Raw genomic sequence first — 24,982 nt, 5'->3', positions numbered from 1 at the left:
TTTGATATATATCCTCCCCTCAGATCTTTATTGAAATGACAAAAACAAAAGCACAGTTGCAGCTATGCATGTACCATAAAGGACACGTGGCGTCCTCGTGAGACACTGAGGACAGTGATGTTCTGGACTCCGACACAAGATTAGCCTATACACCAGTGTCTAAAGCACAAATAGGATTACTTTTGGCTGCAGAAATATCCCCAGGCATGTGCCACGCTCTCTCAAAGGCAACTAGCCAGCTTATTACAGCAGCTGCTTTTTCATGGTGTTTATGTGTTAACAGCATGTTGACATATCTGCAGCTAAAATTCTTTAAAAACACCAAAGTCACATCGTAGCATAATACGTATTATGGATTATGCTAAATTTAGACGGGTTATTACAGTCCAAGCAATAACCGACACCAAGGGATTACCAAGTTCGCGCCAACAGTGCTTATGTTTTCCTGTTGACGCTTGCGGGAGAATGCTCTCCTCCGTTTTCCTGAAGGAACACCAAACCGTTTCAGGCTAATATGAAGGGATCTGTGGGTGTGTGATTGAAACTGGCGTCTGCAAAAATGGCCAGTGTGCCCACAGTGGTGAAGACGACGAAGATCCAGAGGAACATGCGGTCCACCACCATGGCCACGAACTGCCAGTCCTCTTTCAGCTGTCGACAGAGAGGGATTTAAGAAAGGCAGAGAAGATGGAAACCAGAGAACATTAGGATTAGTCTGCAGGGATCTTGTGATGTAACCAGAGGACAGGAAAACTCACTGCTTCGTAGTCTTTCTCAGCTTGCAGAGCCTCAGCGATGTACGTGATGGCGTCGATGGCCGACTTGAGCTCGTCAGGCAGAGTGAGGTAGGAGCTCGGGCCGTCAATGAACTTCCTCAAATCGGTGCAAAGCCCCTCTGGCTGGAACCTGCAGAGCAAAGGACATAACGGCGTTTTACAGATGATGAAAACGAGTCAGAGATCCAGAGAACATCCGAATGAATGTAGAGTTTATAATAGAAACTCTGTTGCAGGGTTTGGTTACCCATAATGCTTCCTTGCACAGGTTAGGAAAGGTCAATGGCCTGTACACAACATTCGCATTACATATTTTGCACATAATTCTTAGATAATGAGATTTTAGTCTGATCAGTTCTGCTGATGTTGAGTTGTTTTAGGGCTTCTTGACACTTTAATCCATACAATCTGCTTTTGGTCATGCTCATGGCTGCTTGCAGCACATGAAAATGGCTGCAAACAGATGTACAACCATGCATCTTTGATAAGCAGAAGTGGAGCCTCCTGCACAACCAGCGAGACTGCAGCACGTGGTTTCTGGATGGTACGTCAAGAACAAAATGCGTGTCTTTTCCAGCAGCCATTGCACAGCGCATACAGTGGTAAACCTGCTGGAGTTCCACTGGAGTTGCTAGGTAACGGGCTGGGCTTCACTGGGGTTGCTAGGTAACGGCATAAGGCCTGCTGATTTGAGACATTACATTGAGAAATGGCTCATATTCCAGACACCAAAAAACTAAATTATTGCCAAAAACCAGCTGGGTGTTATTTTGTACACTTCACACTGGAACTGGAAAATATTTTAGATATCCAAAATAAGACACGATAAATAAGATGGAAATAAGAACCACACAAACAATAGATAAAATAGATTATGAAGTCTTTGTAAACAAAATTACCCTTCAAAAAATATTTATCAGAATGAAATGATCAAGCTCATTTTAATTTATTTTTTAAATTTCATACATTTGGGACAAATATATCCCGAAGAGTAACATTTATATTTCCAAACTGCACAGACAAACTTTGGGTTGCAGGTCTGGTCCAGGTCCAAACGCAAATTAGAATCTATAAAGCTGTGAAACAGGCAATACGTCTGGCTTCCTCTCTTCTGCCAGTCAGAGGAATAAAGGGAAGGTCAGGAGCGCCGGTACCGCTGTGGGAGCCGCTGCTTGGATCCTGCTGACCGCCCAGAATCTCTACGTGAGAATGTGTGAATGTTTCAGTGTTTACATGTTTCCCTCAGTTACCAGCCATCGGCCGGTGCCAGGAGCCGCTCCGAGGCCGCCTTGCACAGCTGCCACTGAGAAATGTTCACAGCCACGGTAATTCAAACGCTCTTTCCCCGCCGTGACATTAAATTATATGGAAATAGGGAGACCAGGCTGAGAGCTGAAGCACAAAACGCAACCACAGCTTCTAAACTGAACCAAAATATTAAAGAATATCATGACAGAAAATGTGACCAGGTTTCACAGAAATACTCACATTTTTACCAACAAAGGACACAGAAATACACATTTAACACAACAAAGAGAAAACAAAACTACATTTCAAATAGTATTTTTGTAGTTCTGAACGTGAAGTTAACAACTGCATATCTACAATGGAGGATTATGGCAATTGTGAATAAAAGAAGAAATAGAGTAAGTACAACTTTCCCCAAAAAAACTCAGAAGTATTTAGGTCAATTTAAAATATCTACAAGAAACAAAGTGGAAATTTTCTGATGTTGAAAACTTAAAAAATAAAAAATAAAAAATCCATTATATTAAAAATTACTCTGCTAAAATTATGACTTCATTCTAGTGTTATAACGACTTTATTCTCATAATATTTTACCTTTGTTCTGGTAATTTTCTGACTTTATTCTTGAAATATTATTAATTTATTCTCAAAATATTATGATTTTATTCTTGTATTATTATGACTTCATTCTCTTAATACTATGACTTTATTCTCATAACTTCACATCTTTATTTTGGTCATTTTCTAGATTTATTCTTGAAATATTATGAATTCATTCTCATTTGTTTTGTTTTTCTTAGCCTGGTCCTGAGACTTTGTCATAATAATTCAAAGTATTCCCATTTATAATTATTTCTTGATGAAATAAATAATAATTTTGATACATTTTAAAAATAATTTTTGTTTTTCTGTAATAAACAGAAGCTTTAAGCCACTGCGGACGCCGTCCACCAGAGGGCAGTGTTGCTCTGAGGCTGCATGCGGCAGTGGGAGGAAAACGACCAGCTGCTTGGCATTCTGCTCATGACCCGCTGGGTTTACGATGCAGAGCTGCCATCACGGCGCTCTGAGCGCGGCAGGTGAGCAGGCTGTGACCTCAGACAGGTGAAGCTCCATCAGGTAGACGGAAACAGAGAGCCGGGAAAGGATGGAGAGCAGATACAGCTTGACCTTTCAACCCCTTCCCTGCTCTCCGTCTTTTATGACTCAGAGTCGCACCTCATCAGCAAGAAGAAAATTACTATTCGGGAGATTAATTTTAAGGAAAACCGGCCAGGTCTGGTGCCAAGACATCCACTAAACCAATTAGAAAGGTGCATGTGAGTGTAAATATGGCCGAGCGGGAGATACTGCTGTCTCATCAGATTGTTCTGACACAACCGCCCCTCCTCTGGCTGAGACACACGTCTCCTGCTCTCCTGTGTCAGAGTCAATCTGTGCGGGTCATTATTATTTCAGCGGCTGTTCTTTTCCCTCCAGACATATTTTACTTCTCACAGAGGACAGACGTGCTGCTGGGACGGTTTGGAGAGTTTGGTGGGAAAAACGTGAAGGAGGGATTGAGAGTCTGGGAGTAACTACTTACATTTACTCAGTTACATTCAGTATCATTATTAGAAATATTAGTATTTTTACTTCTACTTGAATAATTTTATTATGAAGTATTTCTTCTCCCCATTGATGAAAAACAAACATGTTTTAACCAGAAATCCACCGGACTCAGACACACGCCTGCTGTTTTTGTTAAAGTTTCATCAGTTTTTTATTGAAAGAAATGGATTTGGAAAAATGTATTTTGTCTGATTTTGTTACTTCTGTGAATTTTTGTCATTTTGGTCTTTAAAATATAAAAATTTCCACTTAACTTTATATTTTGGTCCGTCTGACGATGTAATTTTTAAAATATTAAATGATTGATAATTTGATCAGTTACTCGGTACTTCTTACCAAATACTTTTTTACTCTTATTGAGTAATGTCAATAAGTACTTTTTACTTTTACTTGAAGTACTCTTATTGTTATTTGAGTGTAACTTTTGGGTTCTCTGCCCACCTCTGCATGTACCGATCTCCAAACTAATGCTAGACACCGAGGGAATCTGTAAAACCTGTGATGATGGGGAGAAGCTGTAGTATACAGCCAGCAGGCGCACACACGAGTGTGATTGACAGCGCTAAGACCCGCCTCCTGGTTTTGATTGGTTGTTTCTAGTTAGTGCTGGGAGGACTGGGAGAAGGCAAAGGAGCTTGATTTATTTGTCACAGATTATCTGTCTCTTTCCACATATTTCAACAAATATGTAAAAAAGTATATTTTTAGGGATGCTCTGATCTATTGGTGCCGTTTTCCTTAATTTTGGGAGATCGGTGATCGCCCTCTGGAATCCGCTAGCTCCTTGTAAATCAGATATTTCACACGTTTGCCTGCGTTAATTCCAAATCAAGCTGTTTCGTTAGCATCTAGCTGGTCTTAACCCGTTTGGTAGCACCTCAGGATGCTCACCTGTTGGGCTTGGGGAACAGGATGGACAAGTCCGGCTTGCGGATGAAATACTCGTCGGCGGCTTTGCTGATGGTCATCACCATCTGCTTCTCCCTGCGGGGAATCATCTCAAGGGAAAGCGGCGTCTCCACCTTGGGACGCATCATGTAGAGGTAAGGAGGCAGCAGGTGGATGAAGATCTGGGTGGAGAGTGAAGGGCAAAGAGTTAATCTGACAGATTATGATGATACAAATGCTTTTTTCTTACCAACTAGATTATTTATGCTTCGCACTAAAGCTATTGTATTATTTTTTAAATATCACTTTCTGTTGTATTGATATCACAAAAGTCTGTTTAAAGTTCAATAATTGTTGACTAATATATTCCAAGTGTTATTATCTGACACCAGGGGTGTTCAAACTGCGGCCCGGGGACCATTTGTGGCCCTTACAATACTTTTGTGTGGCCCTGACGGCAGTTCCAGTCGATGCAGATGAACGTTTTTGTAATTTTAAAATTATTAAGTACAACACAATGAATTTTTTTTTTATTAACCTTTTTTCTTTAAGTTTTTATTTTTCCATAAACATTTAGCAACTTTTTACTCAACAACTGACTAAGGCCACCAATCCATTACATTTTGTTAAATACAAATATTTTTTTAGTTTTATATTCCAAAAAGTTAAATGTAGATACAATGTTAAGTTTTTTTATTTTAAAATGGAATTGAATTGCTTATTTGTATATTTTAATGTATATCTAAAATTGTATAAAAGGTCTTAACTGAAAAACCTGCAGGATGAACCGTTATATTATTCAATTAATTGATTAATCGTGAGAATAATCAGTTTCTTAAATAATCATTAGTTACAGCCCTAGCTTTTAGTTTAATAAATAATTTTGTCACATTTGGCTCATGAATTACAGATGACTGAGCTTTTAAATCCCTGTGCAGGGTGCTGGTTGGTTAGGTCTCCAAGCTCATTTCTTCTACCTTCTTTACTCTCGTTATACAAACTGCCTTTTACTATTTTGCGTATTTATTGTGTAAATTAGCAGCAACACGTCCGTTCAGTCCGATTAGAAACCACTGCTCTGTAATTCATGCTGCTCTGGAGAAGAAAAAACAAATTCCTCTGGATTTTCCAAAGAGGCACTTTGAGTTGGACTCGCGTTGGGCAACACCCAAGTTTCTGCTGCTAAATTCAAATTTACAGTTTGGTGGATCAATGTGGGAGAAGGAGTAGCTGCCTTTTAAAGAACGAGCAGGGCGATAAAACAGCTCATCATACGGACAAACGTTGGCCTTGATCGATACAATAAAGGTTTTAATCGACTCATTTCTGCTCTGTTTGATGAGCTTTAAGACGCTTTTTAAATAACTCATCATGGGCTTAATGACAAAAATCAACCGGCACTGAATATGTAACATGATTAGGTCTGTCACAATAATCAATACATCAATTAATCGCATGATAAATTAAAGCAAACCCAATAATTTCCATTGGCATGATTTGTTGTTTTTCTGTTTCTGCCAAAAACTGGATAATAAAACTCTTCAGTTGGTGTTTTGTTTACAGAGTCTTTGTTATGAACTTGTTGTTTCTGTTTATTTATTTATTCTGGATATTTAAAATGGCTTCCAGTTCCAGTGCTAAAAGCTCACGAGGATCTAAAGTTTTTGAGAATCTGTTCTAACTTTATTTTGCCATTATTTCCATTATGTTAGTTGAAAACAACAATATTATAATTTATTGCAATAACATCTGGAACTATTTGTTACTGTGACAGACCTAAAGATTATATTTAATGAATTAACGAATGTAAAGTCATAATGTTTTAATTTTTCATAATAAAGCTGATGATGAACATCAGGCAGGTTTTGTTAATTCAGAACTCTTATAGAAATATTCAGAAATATTTCCTACTTGATGTTATAAATGTATTATTACGTATTATTACAGCTTTTCTGTTCCAGGTGGAGAAAATAATTTCTAATTTGACATGTCAGAGTCTCTTCAAGTGAAAAAGACTCTATAACTTTAACTTTATTGTCCTTTAGCTACTTTCTAACTAATTTATTGGTATTTTTGGATAATTTTCCAATCAGACGAACTATTTGTGTCTAAACTTTAACTTCTTAGCTGATGCTTTAACATTTGTTCGTTTTTTTGTCCCTCCAGAACTTCGGAATTGTTTTAGTATTTTTGTTTGTTTGTTTTTTGCAATCAAAATGACAAATTTGCTAAATTTATTTCCTTGTTGAACCCCTTCCTATGAAAGTGTTCAACTGCCAGGACTTGGAAAAAAATTCTAAATAATTTTGGAATTTCACAATATTTCCAAAAATATCATGACTTTTTGGAAATATTTCTAAAAACAAAAATATATTTTTTTAATCTCTAATTTTGATTGTAAAACTAATTTTTAAAAAAAATCAGGAGGGACTAAGAAAAGAGCAATATGTGAAAATGTTAAAGTATTAGCCAAGTTAAAATAATTAATTATAACAAAGTTTTCTGTTGAAACGAGAAAAGAAACGTGTTAAAATCAGGTTTCTTGTTTTAATGGGAAAGTTTCTCAATTTAAGAAGATATAAAAATAAACTTTAAAACTTTAGGTTCTCCTAAATTGTTTAAAGGTTCAGTAATCATAGTGACTTTGAAGAAAATAATAATAATAAATCTCTTTCTCAATATTCTTGGATTTAGCAAATAGAAATATTTTGGGTTTAAAACAAGAAACTTTTAGCCTGATTTATGTCAGAAAGTGAGAAAAATAATTTTATATGCAGTAAATATAAATATTTACTTTAATGGTAAAAACTGGGACTTTTATCTATAAGAAAGCCTCAAACAGACATAAATGTGCTTTTTGTTGTGCAGAAGTTTACTTCCTCCATCACGTTATGAACCCAGTGATCTTCTGGAGAGCAGGACTGGAACAAGCTGAGCTTATAAAGGTCGTCTCTTCCAGCTACGCTCCATTAGGCCGTGCAAATCACCTGTATGCAAGTACTGAGGTACAATCTTAGGTGAGCGTACCCTGAAAGGCGTGACAGACCGACGTAAAGAGCCGTAATTAGCTTCACATTATGTACAGTGAGGGCAGCAGCAGCTGATGGGGGTTAATAGTACAGGATGACATTTACATTGGCGACTCTTAATCCAACAATCGCTGCCTCCTCACACAGATTAATGCTAAATTAAACCCAAAGCCGTCTGCTGGATCAGGAAGTTGTAGTCGATAACATTTAACTTGTTTAAGCTTTAAAACTCAGTTAAAGTAATCAGTTGTTACAGTTTGTTATATTAACCTAATTTATGAGAATTACTTCTGAATAATGTCTAAGGTAGGTATGATTCTCCAGTAGACTCGGTTTGGACCAAAAAGGAAACATTTGTTACATTTTCAGCTGGTGTGGTTCTCTTTCACACTGGACTGCATCAAATGATTCAAATAAATTGAAGAGCCTGTTCCCCTCCTCGCCTGGGGGGGCGCTGCAACAAGAACCACTGAACGAATCGACATGAAAACCTCTGAAGGAGACACTGAGCGCAACTTCCTTCTTCACAAAATGTAAGCTAAAATGGATCGGCGTCAGATTTCTGGTAGGATTTCTCATTTGTCTTTGAGTCTGGTCAGCTTGGTGTTCACATATGCATCCGAACCGCACCAGAATTCACTTCAACCGGACCAAGACTTAGGTTTCAATTTCACTTCTTTGGTCCTCACCAGTTTGATTGCGCATTTGCTCTTCCATAAAGAAACCGAACTTTCTAGGCAAATGAACTGTAGTTTGACTAAAGTGGACTAAACAGGCCTGGTGTGAATACAAACTAAGGGTACATTTGTACGGCAAGGTGTGATTGCACAATCAAACTCCAATGCGGACCAATAAAGTAGACGCTGGTCAGTTAAAGTGATCCCTGGTGCGGTTTTAATGCAAATTTGAATGCCAAGCGAACCAGAAAGCAGGAAGTGGACTACAATGCAGGGCATTCTGGGTAAATACAACTAAAACAAACGCTGTAGTCCAGCACTAGATGAAGAAATAGCTTATGCTCTTTTGCCAAAAACAGAAAAGAATCTGACGCCGGTCCATTTTTGCATAGATTTTGTGAAGAACGAAGTTGCTGTCAGTGTCTTCTTCAGAGGTTTTTGTAACATTTCTTTCAGTAGTTATTGATGTAGCGCCCCCACAGGCGAGGAGGGGAACAAGTTTTCAAAGAGTTTAGTTCATTTGACATAATGGAGTGAGAAAGCGAAACACAGCAGCTGAAAATGTAAAAAATGTTGCAATTTCAATCCCCAATTGAAACGAGTCTAACAGACTGTCAGCTGTTTGTGTCCAGATTGTGACAGTTTCTAAATCCCCAGTTTGGTTTGATGCTTTTGCGTCTGCAAAGCTGACCTTGCGCACCCACATGGGCATCATGTGGGTGTTGGGCGAGCGGTGGTGCAGGTTGAGGACGACCACGCTCAGGATGACGGAGCAGGTGACCAGGATCATGGTGAACATGATGTAGTTGACGATGATGGGGACGCCCAGCGAGGTCTCTGGGATCTTATCGGCCAGCAGCAGCAGGAACACAGTCAGGGTCAGCAGCACGTTGATGGACAGACCCATCTTCTCTCCTGGCAGAGACGGAAACAGTTGAGCATCAGTTGGATCAATCCCAGAATCAGTAAAAGAAAAGCTGTGTGTGAAAAATTAAGTTGGTGTTTGATTCATGATGACCATTAGTAGGTCTATAAAAGCAGGAGCTTCAGTTGTTTCATCAGTTTGGTAAGAGTCATAACCAACCAATTTGAAGTCTGTCTTTCTGAATTAGTGTCCATTGGACAGAAGACTTGCTTTGATTGGTCCGCTTTATTCAAACTCCAGTTTGTTTACCTAGAAAGTCTGGTGAATCCAACTCTGGTCCATCTACAAACCTTGGTCTCTGTTTGGTTAAAGTGAACTTTGGTGCAGTTCTAATGCATATGTGAACACCAAGTGGACTGGCGTCTGCTCCAAAAGCAGGAAGTGGACTACAACACAGGGTATTCTGGGTAAATACAGCCAAAACAAACATGCTAGCCTAGGGCTCTTCGTGGGAGAAATGACATACAGTGTTTTAACAAAGACAAAAGAGAAATCCTACAATAGCTAAAATCTGACGGTACTTTATTTTTATTTGCATTTCATGAAGAAGGAAGTTGCCCTCAGTGTCTTCTTCAGAGGTTTTCACACCGTTTTCTTTAGTAGCGCCACCACAGGCGAGGAGGGGAACAGGTTCTTGAATTAGTTTGGTTCATTTGACACAAAGCAGTGAGAAAACAAACCTCAGCAGCAGAAAATGTGACAAATGTTACAACTTTGTTCCATAAGCGAACTGCATCTAACGGACTATCAAGTGTCAAAACACCATGAAACTGTTAGAGTTCACTTTATACCCAAGTTGTTTTGTTTCATAGTAGGGGAAATATTTCTTGAATTTTTAAAATATTTTTCCAAATTAGCTGTATTGCAAGGTGTGCAAAAGGTGTGACCTAGACATCAAGTTAGGCTGCAGGTGGGAGTTAGCATCACTTAAACCAAATGTTTGTTACAATTTTGGTCCCCAATCAAACCAAATCTACTGGACTACTAGGTGTGAAAACTCCTTATGTAGAGATGTTGGGTCATGTTTGGTGAAAACCAATTTGCCACCACTTGTAATCATTGAGTTGACCATGAATTCCTCTATATTCCAAAGTATGCGAGAGTGAAAAGTGTTAACCTGCATCGGGAGGCAGGTAGAAGTTGAAAATGGCGATGATTGTGATGAGGATGCAGGGAATGATGATGTTGATGATGTAGTAGAGAGGTTTTCTCTCTATGATCAGGTAGAACGTCATTTCCTCGTACGTGTCGTCGTTCATGTTCTTCCTGCTCGGCTTGTGTCTGATGTACCACTCGCTGCTCTCTCAAGAAACATTAAAACAGGAACATTTTAATTCACAGACACCTTGGTAATCTCCAATACACTGCAAAAATACAAAATATTACCAAGTATTTTTGATCTAGTTACTACTACAGTTGAAATAAGATGAAACTAACTGACATTTTCACCAAGAGCTGGTTTTAAGTCAATAATTCATTACTTTTGATGAAAAATACTAGTTCTATTGACAGGTTAAATCACTTATAACATGGAGGAACATTTTGAAGCTCACCACTGAAGCCTCCATCCAACTGGATCTCCTTGATCTCCTTGCCTTTCGAGTCTCTCGCGTACTGCAGGTCAATCTCCGTCGAATCGTACGTGTAGGAGCGAAACTGCATGGAGCAGTTCTGCCAGTCGAACGGGAAATATGTAACCTGGAGAAAAAAAACAAACAAGCACACGAGTGTAAGGGAAAACAACAGGAAGAGAAAAAAAATGTCTGCCCACCTTGACTCCACAGGAGCTGCAGTAGAGAGCGGGAGGCGTCCATGTTACCCTGCCGTTACTGTAAACCTGAACGTGGACCTGAAGGGCAACGTCGAACACGCCGTCGTTACTGCAAACAGAGACACGAAGAAAACATTTACCGCTTTTATAGCTTATTTTTACCTTTATTTGATGCTTTTAGTCTAAGTGATTTGCAATTGTGAACCAACTTTGAAGGTTCAGAAAAGTGGTTAGCTTAGCTCTGGCTAGCTGTTAGCTTAGTTCCTGTTACTAATGACGAGTATGACAGATTGTTGCTTTTATCTTAACTTTATGTGGATGTGAGATTACCTTTGATTAGCTGTTAGCATTTATTTAATTAGCTGTTAGCATCAGTCTGCACACTGGCTAGCTTAAATCCGGCTAGCTGTTAGCTTAGTCCCTTTTACCCCTTTTTGTGACTAGCACGACTGTTTGTTGCTTTTAGATTAACTCTGACTAGCTTTTAGCATTTCTTTAATTAGCTGTTAGCTTTATTACAAAATACTGTTCGCTTCACTCTGAGCACTAGTTAGCTTAGCTCTGGCTAGCTGTTAGCTTAGTTTCTGTTACTCCTTTCTATGACTGGCATGACTTTTTGTTGCTTTTAACTTAACTTCATGTAGCTGTTAGATTAATTTTGATAAGCTGTTATCATTTTTAAATTAGATATTAGCTTCTCTCTGGGACGCTGTTAGCTTCAGTCTGAGCTTAATTCTGGTTAAGTGTTTAAGTTTAATCAAAGCAGCTATTAAAAATGAACTGAGTATGTTTTATTCTCGCTCTTTTTCAGTGTTTCTTCAACTCTCAGTAATTTTGATTAGCTTTAGCTTGGATCTGAATACCAGTTAGTATGACTTTGTGTAGCTATAACCTTGACTCACACAAGAAATATTTTTCTGATTCAGCTACTCTGCTGAAATGTAAAAACAAGATAATAAAAAATGGATTATTAAATAAATAGCCACATTAGTTCTTTGTTTTCACCAATTTATTCATCATGTATATGTAGATATTCCTCCATAAAATGTAGCTTCACCAACATGGTTAGAGAAGATGTCTGTTTCTTTTTTACAAATTTTTTTCTGAGTTTCCTGTTGGCTGTAGCCTCATTCTGACCCAAGCTCACAACATTTTATGTGGCATAAGCAGTAAAGACCAAACATTAGCTAAGCAGTTAGGCCTGCCAGCGTTGGATCATGTACACAAAGCTTCCCTGGCAGATAAACAGAGACATCAAGTTAATTAGAGACTGATTTAACCTTCTCACAGTACACAGTTTTAGGCTTTTATGATGCAGGTAATTGAGCAGACTTTATGTTAGCCCAAATAAAACCCTACTATCTGTGACGGCGCTGTTGAAATGAGCAGTATTGATCAGCCATATTGGGAAGCTCACAGAGGCTTGTGTTGATGCAGATATTTGTGTTGATGTTCCAAATGAAGGCCTCGTGTGCTGAAGTTGCTGAACGGCGCCATCAGCCCAGTTATTAGAGAGCCGCGCTGCTTAATTGCCTATAAAGTGCTGATAAATGGAGCAGTGGGGACAGTTACAGTGGTGTTAATGGGGGCATACACATGTGGGGGGGGTACGGGGAGCATAAAGCCTCCTCTTTCTGCTCTTTGAGTCTCTAATTTGATGCATTCCCATGCAGTTTTATTCACTGAATGAATGCTGTAATGCACTGGTCTTCAAAGTGAGGCCCACGGGCCATTTGTGGCCCTTGGGCTGATTTTGTGCGGGACCCAACTGCAATTCAAAATTGTTACAAATTTGGCATTTAGATGTAGATGGAGGCTTTTAATTTGTAATCAGGTTAAAAAATATATTACCAACACAATTTTCTTACACAGGAAGATGTAAAGTGCAACAAAATGTATTTGTTTTTGTAACCAAGTTTATCCAGAGATTTCACCAAAAAGCCAACTTTGTTGCACTGAAAACAGCTTTTATTCTTCCTAAACTTGGCTGAGCACGGCGAGCGTTTTGAAAGAATTTGATCCAAATCCTGTTATTACTAAAAATAAAATTATTCAATCGAGCCCAAAAGAAACTGGAAACCAGATGTCTTCATTTTAATACTGCAAACATGCAAAATCTACTACAATGCCCGAATATTATATATATATCTCTCTATATATATCTATATATATATAGATATATATATTGTGTTATTTAAAAAATAACACAATAGATATATATATATTGTGTTATTTAAAAAATAACATTTTTAGATTAATGTTAGAAATTTTCTTAAAAAGGGAAAAAAATTAAATCAAGACTTTCAAATGTCAAATTTCTGAGATTAGTCACAAAATTTAGGAATTATTGGAGGAAATTTATTAATTTTTGTCTATCTACTATGACCCTAATACATTGTCGTAGAAATCCCTTTCAAGTTTTGGATGTACAAAAATAATGAGCTACTTTATTTGCTTGATTTTATTTTATTTTAAGGTTTGATTCACAATGGACACTAGTAACGTTTCCCAAAAGGCTAAAGGTCACAGATCAGAAAGAGAAGAAGAAGAAAATAAGCATCTGTTCCTACTGATGTCTGTATTGTTGCCTTTAGAGGATTTTTAAATATCGTTCAGTTCTATCTGACACTGTTTTATCTTCATGAACGGTTTTGTTCACATTTGTCATGGGCTCTCTACGGGAAGCCTTTAAATCTCTGGGTACGGTGCTGGTTAGCTAGGTCTCCAAACTGCTGCTCCTTGACATTTCACCTGATTTTCTCCTTCTAATTGGACATTTCACCATTTCCATCTTCACCTTATAAACTCAGATTTGAGCTGGATACTTTTTATCTCTTTGATTTTTGGGGATTGTGCTTTTGGTTCTTCATTAATGCCCATATTTGGTGTTCCTGTTGTGACATCATCGCTGCTAGGCAACGCTTGGCAACTTTGAGCTCATTTTATTCCTCTGATGTAAAAGTTATTATAATAAATGAATTTATTACGTCAGAAGAGAATTGAAAAGAAAAAGTTGTAAAGATCATCATATCCATCTTATCAAAGTACAAATATAAAGTTGATTTACTTACTTATTGATGAGAACGATGTCAGGAAGCCACACCTTCCCAGACGGGACGCGCAGCACCTCAACACCATCGTGCTCCTTGGGTTTCCAGGTGAGCCGGTAATCCGTCCATTCCTGTAGGAACAGAAAATTTGTAGATTTTTAGAAAAACAACAACAAAAAAACAGCAGGAAGAAACTTTTCCCGTTCAGTACAAACGTGAAGCGTTTTGTCATCTCATCACTTTTTCTCCCTCTTCTCGTTTTTCCGCCACTTTAATTTGAGTCCTCAGGGGGGATTTTCCTTGCATTTGCATGAAAATAACAGTATTTGCATACGCTTTAATTCTGCCTAGTGAACTCCAACTGTTCTGTTCTGAATATGGAAACGACCGTAAAATGTGATCAGAACCAGAAACTACCGAGCGGTTGTGGACCAACGAACAGAACTGAACTGCATTAAACTTACCAGATTCATGACAACAATGGTGCTCATTTCCTCATTTTTCATATTCTGAAAGGAAATATGAGACAAGGCGTTAATAATCTGAAATATTTGAGATTCTCTGTCAAGTATGAGACTTTTATAACAAAATTTTTTCATGTCATTTTGTCATGACAGTTTGGAATGAGAGAGAATCTGTGAAAGAAAAAAAGAAAAAGAATTGAGTCCCCAGTGATATCTAGAAACAATCAGAGCAAAGAGGCGGGGCTTAGCTCTGTCAATCACAATGCTGTTCGCAATCTTTAATACGCTGCAGCTAGCGTAGCCCGTTGAATGCTAAGGCTAGTTAGCATAGCTACAAATGACAGCAGATAAACAGTTTTCCTGTAACGATAAGTTGTTTCTCCGCTATTAGCACATTTAGCAGTGAGTACATGAGGATGATTGACAGCGCTAAGACACGCCTCCTGGCTCTGATTGGTTGGTTTGGTGTTTTCAAACAGTAATAGATGGAGGAAGGAGAGTGATAATTTCACAGATTATCTGTCTCTTATTATACTGTCACAACATGGCGACAGTCTTTACAAACATGCAAAAAGTATGTTTTATATAAAAGTTACGTACTGCACCTTTAAGACAAAAACCAAGGTGTTTCAATTAAAAAAAACTGTTTGCCAATGTCTTCTGTTTTGAGTTCAACATTCGGTGAAATTATGGCAGCTTCTATAAAAAAATATTGACCTCAGTCATAACAAACTTAGCAGGAAGTTGACTCGACTTGTTGTCTGAAGCAGCCAATCAGACGTCAGGGTCTCCCGTAATCCCGCCCAATAAGTTTGAAAGTTGTCAGCACAGGAACATGAAATAATATGTAGTTTTTAAAATGAAATCAATATATTTAATCGAGGCACACATAATTAATTCTATATTTGAATAAATGGTTTCTGCATTTACACATTTAATTATTTTAAAAGTTATTTATTTATTGGAATGTGGCATGATTGACTCTCCGTATATATGTTGATCAATCACACCAAAACCCCCTAAAATAAATTAAAGTTTTTGGTTGCAATATGAAAATAAATGGAGAAAGTCACTTATGTGCATATGAACTAAATTAATCCATTATATAAACGTAGAAAGATGTAAAACAAGTAAAAACCTGCAACGGATCCAACCAAAATCTGAGTTAAAAATAAATAAAATGTGATTGAATGCAGCCGAAAAGGTTCTGCTTGCAAAGCAAAACATGCTTGTTGTTGTCAGATAAGCACAATAAATATCCAAAACATCATAATATTGATGGCTTTAAAACTATTTTTGGAAGAGTAAGCTGAAGCTGAAATGATTTCCGTTCTTCTGTCTGCTATTTAAAACACAAACAGGAATGTTAGCAAGGCAGCTGGAGCGACATCAGAGCAGAGCGGGGCTCTGAAACGCATTTCTGCCATTACTGACACTTCCTGTAACGGTTCACCTCCAGCTGATCACCCGTGGACAAACAAGCGCCTCGTTTCCAGCACAGCGTCCCTTCAGAGCCAAAAGAGTCCTGTTCCTTTAAGGAAGCAGGCTGACCTTCACTGGAGGCACCAGGGGCTCCAGCTGCTCCGTATCCTGACGTCTAACATCGATGTTATGAAGCTTTAGTTACCAAAACCCACAACACGCTCAATTTAAAGGGGACCTGTTGTGTAAAATTTATATTTTGTATGTTTTTATTCTTCCATTTGTTTCTCAAGAGCTTCTAAAAGCAGCCAAGACCGAGGAGAGTGATGTAGCCACATAGTCTGCACATCAACAGGAAAGAAAAGGTAAAATATTTGCTCACCAGCCCAACGAAGGAGGAGAGGACCATCCCGACGCGCACCACCACCCTCTCTTCGGGGGTGCGAGCCGGCCGGACCTTCAGGTTGTAGTTAGTGAAGACTTTCTTCATCAAGGCCTGCTCTGCCTCCACAGCGCCTCAACGACACAAAGAGCAGAAAACATCATGGGAAGAGAACGTGGAAGAAAAACAGAGATCAAAGAATCTACGGTTACCGGGAAAAAAGACATTTTTAAAACTACAGTATGTAACTTTTAGAAAAATGTTTTATTTGTTTTACATATTTTTTAAACTGTCACCATGCTGACAATCTGTGAAAAGATCAGTCTCCTCCACCTCTTCCCTGAAGAAATGAACCACACCCAACCAAAAACAGCCAATCAGAGCCAGGAGGCGGGTCTTAGCGCTGTCAATCATGCTGCTAAATGTGGAAACAGTGGAGAAACAATATAACATTACAGAAAAACTGCTTAACTGCCATCGAATGTGGCTATGCTAACTAGCCGTAGCATTCCCAACAAGCTGTAACAAAGAAGATGGCAAAATAATGATTGAGAGCGCCAAGCCCCGCCTCCTGACTCTGATTGGTTGTTTCTAATTAGCACTGGGAAAAGGCAGAGAAGCCAGTTTTCTTCAGATTATCTGTAACAACATAGTGACAGTTTCAACAAATATGTAAACATATACTTTTTTTTTTATAAAAGTTGCGTACTGTAGCTTTAAGAGAAATTAAAATAACCCAACTTAACTGTCAATTGATGCAAAATCTTTGAATATTTAACTAAATTAACTAATAAGGAACTCCTTCCAAAACTCAAACAAAGAAGTCAGATTTTTAAAATCTCTAAACAGTTGATAACTTGGTTTTAAATCCTGTGCCGCTATTTTAGAGAGAAGGCTCTTTGACGACTTCAGCGCTGCGCTATTAAAGCCACATTTCTTCCCTTTAAACTGAATTTCTGCACACAAGTCGCCCCCATTTCCTCCTTGGTGTTGGAAGGTTAGGGGCATTTATAATCAGTGGCACCGGTGACGTGGCATCCATCACGTTTGGCTTCGCTGTGGCTCCGGCACAATCTGACCTGACAGGAATAAATGACAACAATCACCCAGCGAGGCGCCGCTATTAGCGAGGCTCAGGGAGGCGATGCTGCTCAGAGACAGGAGGAGGTTCTGACTGGCTGCTTAACGCAGAAATACCAAGACGGGATGCAAAACAACAACCAGAACTCTGGTTGTAAAACAGAAAACAAGCTGTGGTTACTTTAGCGAGGATACACATAAAGTCTGTTTCACTTCTTTGCAGCTCTTTAAACTGAAAAAGGCGATGAGCATCATTTAAAAACTGGGAAAAACTGGTTTGATTTAATCATCACTGTCAGAAGAGTTTTACTCCGTTTCGTCGGCGGTCCATCAATAAATCAGCTGAAGTCAAGAAAATCATTGATTTCTGCAAAGAAAGGCCCTCAGATGGAAATTACATCAGTACGGTCTCTCTGTTCGTAATTGATGGTATAATGATACAAATAACAGAATTTCAAAACATTTTTCAGTTTAAAATTTTCAGAGTTTTTATTTTAATTTAACTTTTTTCAGTTTAAATTTAATTTTTTTTTAATTTTGTCTAACCCCTTACTGGCAGGACCAAAATCACCAAACACGGCTGAAAAGGCGTACCCAAATTAAATCAGCTGCTGTTCTTGAACAATTTGGAGTTCATGCAACAGCTTGGTCTCTTTATGAAGAAGACAAGCTAAATTTTCCATTTTTGCAGTCAAAAATACTCTAACTGTAAGTAGTTTGTAGCTATTACGTTTGAAACACAAAAAAACTGAACAATTTTGCTTCAACAAAATTTTTCATTTTTATTTCTTGTGAATACAAATTGAGTGTTGAAGGTACGGACTGGAAAATACAATAAATCTGTTGAATAAAGTATTCTGCTCATGGATTTCAAGAATGATCAAAATAGCACAAAAAATGTCATTTTGGACATTTATTTATGAGGATGTACAGGTGTTATCAAAGTGTGCCATCCGGAGTCTCCAAATGGCACACCTGGACAATCACCGTCACTCCTCAGTGTGGACTGAGACACTGGGGAGTCACAGTCCTCAGTGTGGACTGAGACACTGGGGAGTCACAGTCCTCAGTGTGGACTGAGACACTGGGGAGTCACAGTCCTCAGTGTGGACTGAGACACTGGGGAGTCACAGTCCTCAGTGTGGACTGAGACACTGGGGAGTCACAGTCTTCAGTGTGGACTGAGACACTGGGGAGTCACAGTCTTCAGTGTGGACTGAGACACTGGGGAGTCACAGTCCTCAGTGTGGACTGAGACACTGGGGAGTCACAGTCTTCAGTGTGGACTGAGACACTGGGGAGTCACAGTCTTCAGTGTGGACTGAGACACTGGGGAGTCACAGTCTTCAGTGTGGACTGAGACACTGGGGAGTCACAGTCTTCAGTGTGGACTGAGACACTGGGGAGTCACAGTCCTCAGTGTGGACTGAGACACTGGGGAGTCACAGTCCTCAGTGTGGACTGAGACACTGGGGAGTCACAGTCTTCAGTGTGGACTGAGACACTGGGGAGTCACAGTCCTCAGTGTGGACTGAGACACTGGGGAGTCACAGTCTTCAGTGTGGACTGAGACACTGGGGAGTCACAGTCCTCAGTGTGGACTGAGACACTGGGGAGTCACAGTCTTCAGTGTGGACTGAGACACTGGGGAGTCACAGTCTTCAGTGTGGACTGAGACACTGGGGAGTCACAGTCCTCAGTGTGGACTGAGACACTGGGGAGTCACAGTCCTCAGTGTGGACTGAGACACTGGGGAGTCACAGTCCTCAGTGTGGACTGAGACACTGGGGAGTCACAGTCTTCAGTGTGGACTGAGACACTGGGGAGTCACAGTCCTCAGTGTGGACTGAGACACTGGGGAGTCACAGTCCTCAGTGTGGACTGAGACACTGGGGAGTCACAGTCCTCAGTGTGGACTGAGAACTCATTGATGGGCCATTATCTGCTCCCCCTCCGGACATCAGAGGTACAGTGACCTCCCCCTTCGTGCCCCCACGCCCCAGCTAAAACTAAGGTGATCCTGCTGGTCAGTGATCAAAACTGTATATTTTCATAATTATGTACAAATAAAGGAATACATTTATTATTATTATTATTAGTTATTATTATTATTATACATTAACAATTCCTGTCTGTGTCTGGTGAATATTTGATATAAAAAAAAATATTTGGTTGTTTATTAAAGTTTTATATCGAAAGAAACTGATTTTATTACTCAGTACTTTAGTAGACATTATACCAAATATATTTTACTGTCATTTGAGTAAAAGTATGTCGAAGTAACGCTACTCTTACTTGAGAACATTTTTTGGGTACTCTACCGTCCTCTGTTTAAGCAGGTGGCTCAATATGTTCGTTAACTTTACCATGTCCAGGTAAAATGACCAGATAAATAAAATGAAGTGGAAAGGACAGGTGCCAGTAACAGTGAGGTGTTGAAAATGTCTCAGGCAGTTGATGTGCACAGTCCCTCAGAACCCGCCCTGGGATATTGTTGGAGTCAGCAGCCTTACAGGGTTGATTTCCTCACATCTGCTGTGGTCACACAGAGAGGCGTGTCACCAGGAGGTGGTGCTGAGGGAGGTGTTAGGATGCTCAAAGTGGGAATAGAGCTTATGTGCATTTGGCAGTGAAGGGGTTAGGCTAACCCAAACCCTAGGGTCGCTTCTCGGAGGGCTGACCTCTAGGGTTCATAGCGAGTCCTGTTGGTCTCCAGGCTGGCTTCTAGGGTTTGACCTCTAGGGTTCATAGCGAGTCCTGTTGGTCTCCAGGCTGACCTCTAGGGTTCATAGTGAGTCCTGTTGGTCTCCAGGCTGGCTTCTAGGGTTTGACCTCTAGGGTTCATAGCGAGTCCTGTTGGTCTCCAGGCTGACCTCTAGGGTTCATAGTGAGTCCTGTTGGTCTCCAGGCTGGCTTCTAGGGTTTGACCTCTAGGGTTCATAGCGAGTCCTGTTGGTCTCCAGGCTGGCTTCTAGGGTTTGACCTCTAGGGTTCATAGCGAGTCCTGTTGGTCTCCAGGCTGACCTCTAGGGTTCATAGTGAGTCCTGTTGGTCTCCAGGCTGGCTTCTAGGGTTTGACCTCTAGGGTTCATAGTGAGTCCTGTTGGTCTCCAGGCTGACCTCTAGGGTTCATAGCGAGTCCTGTTGGTCTCCAGGCTGGCTTCTAGGGTTTGACCTCTAGGGTTCATAGCGAGTTCTGTTGGTCTCCAGGCTGACCTCTAGGGTTCATAGTGAGTCCTGTTGGTCTCCAGGCTGACCTCTAGGGTTCATAGCGAGTCCTGTTGGTCTCCAGGCTGGCTTCTAGGGTTTGACCTCTAGGGTTCATAGCGAGTTCTGTTGGTCTCCAGGCTGACCTCTAGGGTTCATAGTGAGTCCTGTTGGTCTCCAGGCTGGCTTCTAGGGTTTGACCTCTAGGGTTCATAGTGAGTCCTGTTGGTCTCCAGGCTGGCTTCTAGGGTTTGACCTCTAGGGTTCATAGTGAGTCCTGTTGGTCTCCAGGCTGACCTCTAGGGTTCATAGCGAGTCCTGTTGGTCTCCAGGCTGGCTTCTAGGGTTTGACCTCTAGGGTTCATAGCGAGTCCTGTTGGTCTCCAATTTTTGTTTCTTTTGAAAAAACTTTATGGCTCCAATTTAGCTCCATATATTTCCATTGAGCATATAATTGCACATGTTGAAAATAAAACTGGTAAATGAAAAAAAAAAATCCTTTTTTGATAAAATGTTCAGGTGCCAGGATGACATGTTTTTTTGGGGTGGAGGGGGATATAAAATATTGGATTATTTCATCAAACTGCCACAGAAATTTTTTTTTAAACCACGAGTCACATGATCAACACTTGGATGTTACTACTGATGGAAACCACCAAGAAAACGACAGCAGGAAGTAGTTAGTGGATATTTTCAATAACTTATTCAAACTTATTCACATGTGACTCTAAATATATTGATTTAATAGAAATAATTAAGAAATTGTGTTTTTTCAACATGTAGACAAGGTTTTCAGGACATTTGTAATCAAGACACAGCTCTAGTCAACCTGCCATCATTTTTGTGCACCTAGCTAAACAAATGAACACGTTAGCATGTCTGAGTTAGCAGCAAGTCCACCTCCATTACAGCCTTGTAAACTAAAATGTTTGTTTAGTAAAACTGAAAGATATTTAGACAGTATTTGCCCTAAAGTTAAAACAGTGTTACCATTTAAAATTTTCAGTAGAGTTTCAGGCAAAGTTGTGGTTTATTATCGTTGTTTATATTCTTCTGCTGTTGGTTGTCAGAAGTTGATGCTGCTTTTATTTTGAAGGTGAGAAGAAGTTTGTGAACGAAGATCAAATAAATCTTTTGGATGTTTTTAAATCAGAATATGTTGGGTATTTTAGTTTTTTCTGTGACATCAACTACAGTAGAGCAACAATATTACTCCGTACTCTTTGATCTCTATATGAATTACATCTTGACCGCAGCTCCAGATCTTTTTGTGATGCGTCTTACCTCCTATCGCGTTCAGGCTGAATAAGCAACATGCTAGCAGCCACTTGCTCAGCAGGTTTTCCATGGTGGACCTTTGAACCTTCAAACCGGTTAATCCAACTCCTTAGATTTAGATTTTCTCTCTTCTGATCTGGCAGAGGGAAGTGTTTTAACGCAGAGTTTGGTTTGGCCGGTTTGAGCTGTTGTTGTCTGTCAGTCAGGCCCGTCTGGACAACTGTTCGTGTCCGATTACCCAGAGGAGGGAGGGGCTCCCAGCCTATGTGGGTCAGGCATGCTGGACCAAAACCGCCTGACAATGCAAAGACATAACAGTACGATGATCAAACCAGGGACCAGCCTCTGATTTCCACTGGGAAATTAGTGAATCCAGCAACCTTCACCAACCTGAGGGACATTTCTGCCTTTGGTCTGACTGAGGGGTGTCCAAAGTGTGGCGCCGGGGCCATTTGTGGCTCTTGGGATGATTTTTCTGTGGCCCTGGTGGATCCATATGAAAATGTTTTTATTTGTAATTAGGGTAGAATTATGTCATTTATTATGCATTTCACTTTTTATAATTATGTTTTTATAATAAACAGATCCAGGTTGATCAATTTATTAAAGTCAGGAAGCATTTTTGAAGATTTTTGAAAGAAAGTGACAAAATCCTGTCCTAATAAAATGAGTTCAATTGAGCCCAAAATAATTATTTCTCCTTTTTCTACCCGTTAACTTTCTCCCTACCCATTACTTCATCATCTGATGGTTCCTAAATCTTTATTTAAACGTCTTCAGCAACTTGTTGCAGAACTGAAATCACCAAAAATGGCAACTTCATTCACCCATTCGCTCACTAATGCTGTGTTCATTTGCATTTGACTGAAATATATCTGATAGAATATTTGTATTTCAACTAAATGCCAGAAAAAATTCATTGAATAATAAAAATCTGAATGTTAGCTACAGGAACACAGAAGCAATCTGTCTGTTTTCCTAACACAGTTGATCAGATTTACCCGCCAGATGCGGTTTTATTCTTCGATGGCTCGTGAAGTGAAACGTCTCTCTTCTTTTAACACATTCCTACACTCATCTTTTCACGCCACTTGGCTCCAACACTCATCTTTCACCGATCCACTTAATTTACGATCTGCTGTCTGTGCCATTTGGCCTGCGGCCAATTTAATTTTGAAAGAAGGCAACTATTAACAGCTAGCAGCCAGAGTCACTCAGCACATCTGTGGTCAGGAGGGAGAAGACGACTCAGAATCACAAATGGTTCACTTAAAACGCTTCAAATTACACTTTTTATCTGCAACAATTGATTATTTCAGCTTAATTAACAAAATTACAAGTTTTAGTTTGCAGATATGCATTTGGCTAAACTTTCATAAAAAAAATGTTTTTTTAATGATTTTCTCCACTTAGTACCTGAGCTGCTATTGCCATCCGAAGACAGGAACAGCTCAAAACCAAAAACAACCAATCAGAGCCAGGAGGAGGGGCTTAGCGCTGTCCATCAATCTTGTGCATGCCCTTACAAATGTGTTAAAGGAGGAGAAACAGCTTACCTTTACAGAAAAACTGTTCATCGGATATCATCATTGTATTGTCATGAATGCTAATTGGCATTAGCATTCATGACAATGGCAGATTGATTGACAGCGCTGAGATCCACCTCTTGGCTCTGATTGGTTGTTTTTGGTTTGGAGCTGTACTTTCTACTTTTACTTGAGTAATTTTATTATAAAGTATTTCTACACTTGAGTAAAATTTCTGGATTTTCTTCCCACTGAATGAAAAACAAACATGTTTTAACCAAATATTCACCAAAGACTTGCAGTTTTTGTAAAAGTTTAAGTTTTTTATTGAACAAAAATAATTTGAAAATCTTTACTTTGCTTGATTTTGTTACTTTTATGAATAATTGTATTTTAAGGATTTCTATCCTTAAAATACCAAAATTACCACTTAACTTTGTATTTTGGTGCATCTATATATTTTTTATTATTAAATAATTGATCATTTGATCAGTTACTCTGCACTTGAGTAAACTTTTAATCAAATACTTTTTAGTCTTGAGTAATTTATTGGACAGCTACTTTTTACTTTTACTTGAGTAAAAATATGTTGAAGTATTTTTACTCTTACTTGTGTACAATTTCTGGAAACTCTGTTTATACCAAACTGTCACAACACAGTGACAGTTCCAACAATTATGTAAAAACACATATTCTTGTAAAGTAACATCCTTCAGCTTTAAAGAGTGTTGTGAATGTAAGCACTCACCTGTTTGGATCGGATCCAGGTAAACGTGTCAAGGTGCACTTTCCGTCCTGGAGGAAAGTAAATGGTCTTCACTGACAAAGCGGCTTTCAGGACTTATCTCGCCTCCTAATGTGTTTCTCCTCCACCCAAACGGGGTTCCTTATCGCACATTTGCATTGCTTTTTGTGTTGCAGTGGCTTCATACACACACAGATATGGAGGGCACTTTGAGACCCGGATGTGCTGCTAATCGAGTCGTAGATCTTCACAGTCAGCTAATGCGGCCCCCGACATTAGTGTCTGGTGGACGACAAAATAAAACAAGATAGCTGAAAAAATAACCAGTTTCTTCTAAATAATGTAGCCACACACTGGGTTAGGATAAATGTCCAAAAATTGTGTTAAAGTAACCAGAGTTTGTGGTTACTTAAAACTAATAATTAGCTAGCCATGACCCTAAAACACAATTTTAGACCTTTCTTATTGAAGTAAAAATGTTCATTAAATCCTAAAATAAAGCAATAAATTGTAAAGAACCAAAACAACACTTAAATTATCGGTTTCTGCTCGGTTGAAGTGAACTTTGTTGCGGTTTGAAAGTGGATAACAAGCGGACCGGAGAATGCTCTAAAAGCAGGAAGTGGCCTACAGCGCAGGGCATTCTGGGTAAATGCAACCAAAACAAACGTTCGAGTCTAACACTGGTGGGAGAAATGGCTCGTAGTCTTTTATTAATCACAAAGGATAAATCCTAAAACAATTAAATGTGACACCACTCCATTAATATTTATATTTCATGAAGAAGGTCACTCTGTGTGACGAATCACGGACAGGGTAGTAGAAGAAACACTGCCACCTGCAGGTGGGAGTTAGCATCAATGAAACCCGATGTTTTAAACTTATTTTTTTAATTAATTTTTT

General features: G+C 39.3%; 1 protein-coding gene across 2 annotated transcripts; it reads right to left on the bottom strand.

Annotated features, from left to right (window-relative positions):
- chrnb1 (cholinergic receptor, nicotinic, beta 1 (muscle)) lies at positions 1-24,628 on the bottom strand. Of its 2 annotated transcripts, none has more exons than XM_081600067.1 (11): positions 24,083-24,628; positions 16,244-16,377; positions 14,440-14,484; positions 13,997-14,106; positions 10,926-11,034; positions 10,708-10,852; positions 10,272-10,457; positions 8,921-9,144; positions 4,527-4,705; positions 759-906; positions 1-651 (listed from the first exon to the last, which is right to left on the bottom strand). In XM_081600067.1, exons 2-11 carry the CDS (start codon positions 16,349-16,351, stop codon positions 505-507), a joined length of 1,401 nt encoding a protein of 466 aa, XP_081456193.1. In that variant the 5' UTR covers positions 16,352-16,377; positions 24,083-24,628; the 3' UTR covers positions 1-504. The 2 variants fall into 2 exon arrangements, with proteins under 2 accessions (XP_081456193.1, XP_008433814.2); XM_008435592.2 differs by lacking the exon at positions 24,083-24,628 and adding an exon at positions 21,815-22,050.
- Between the last annotated feature and the right edge of the window lie 354 nt (positions 24,629-24,982).

The sequence above is a fragment of the Poecilia reticulata genome, chromosome 18 (genome assembly GCF_904066995.2).
Source record: "Poecilia reticulata chromosome 18, P_reticulata-male-v2, whole genome shotgun sequence".
Taxonomy (NCBI): Eukaryota; Metazoa; Chordata; class Actinopteri; order Cyprinodontiformes; family Poeciliidae; genus Poecilia; species Poecilia reticulata.
Note: the sequence above shows the minus strand (reverse complement) of the source record. Positions and strands in the feature narration are given on the sequence as shown.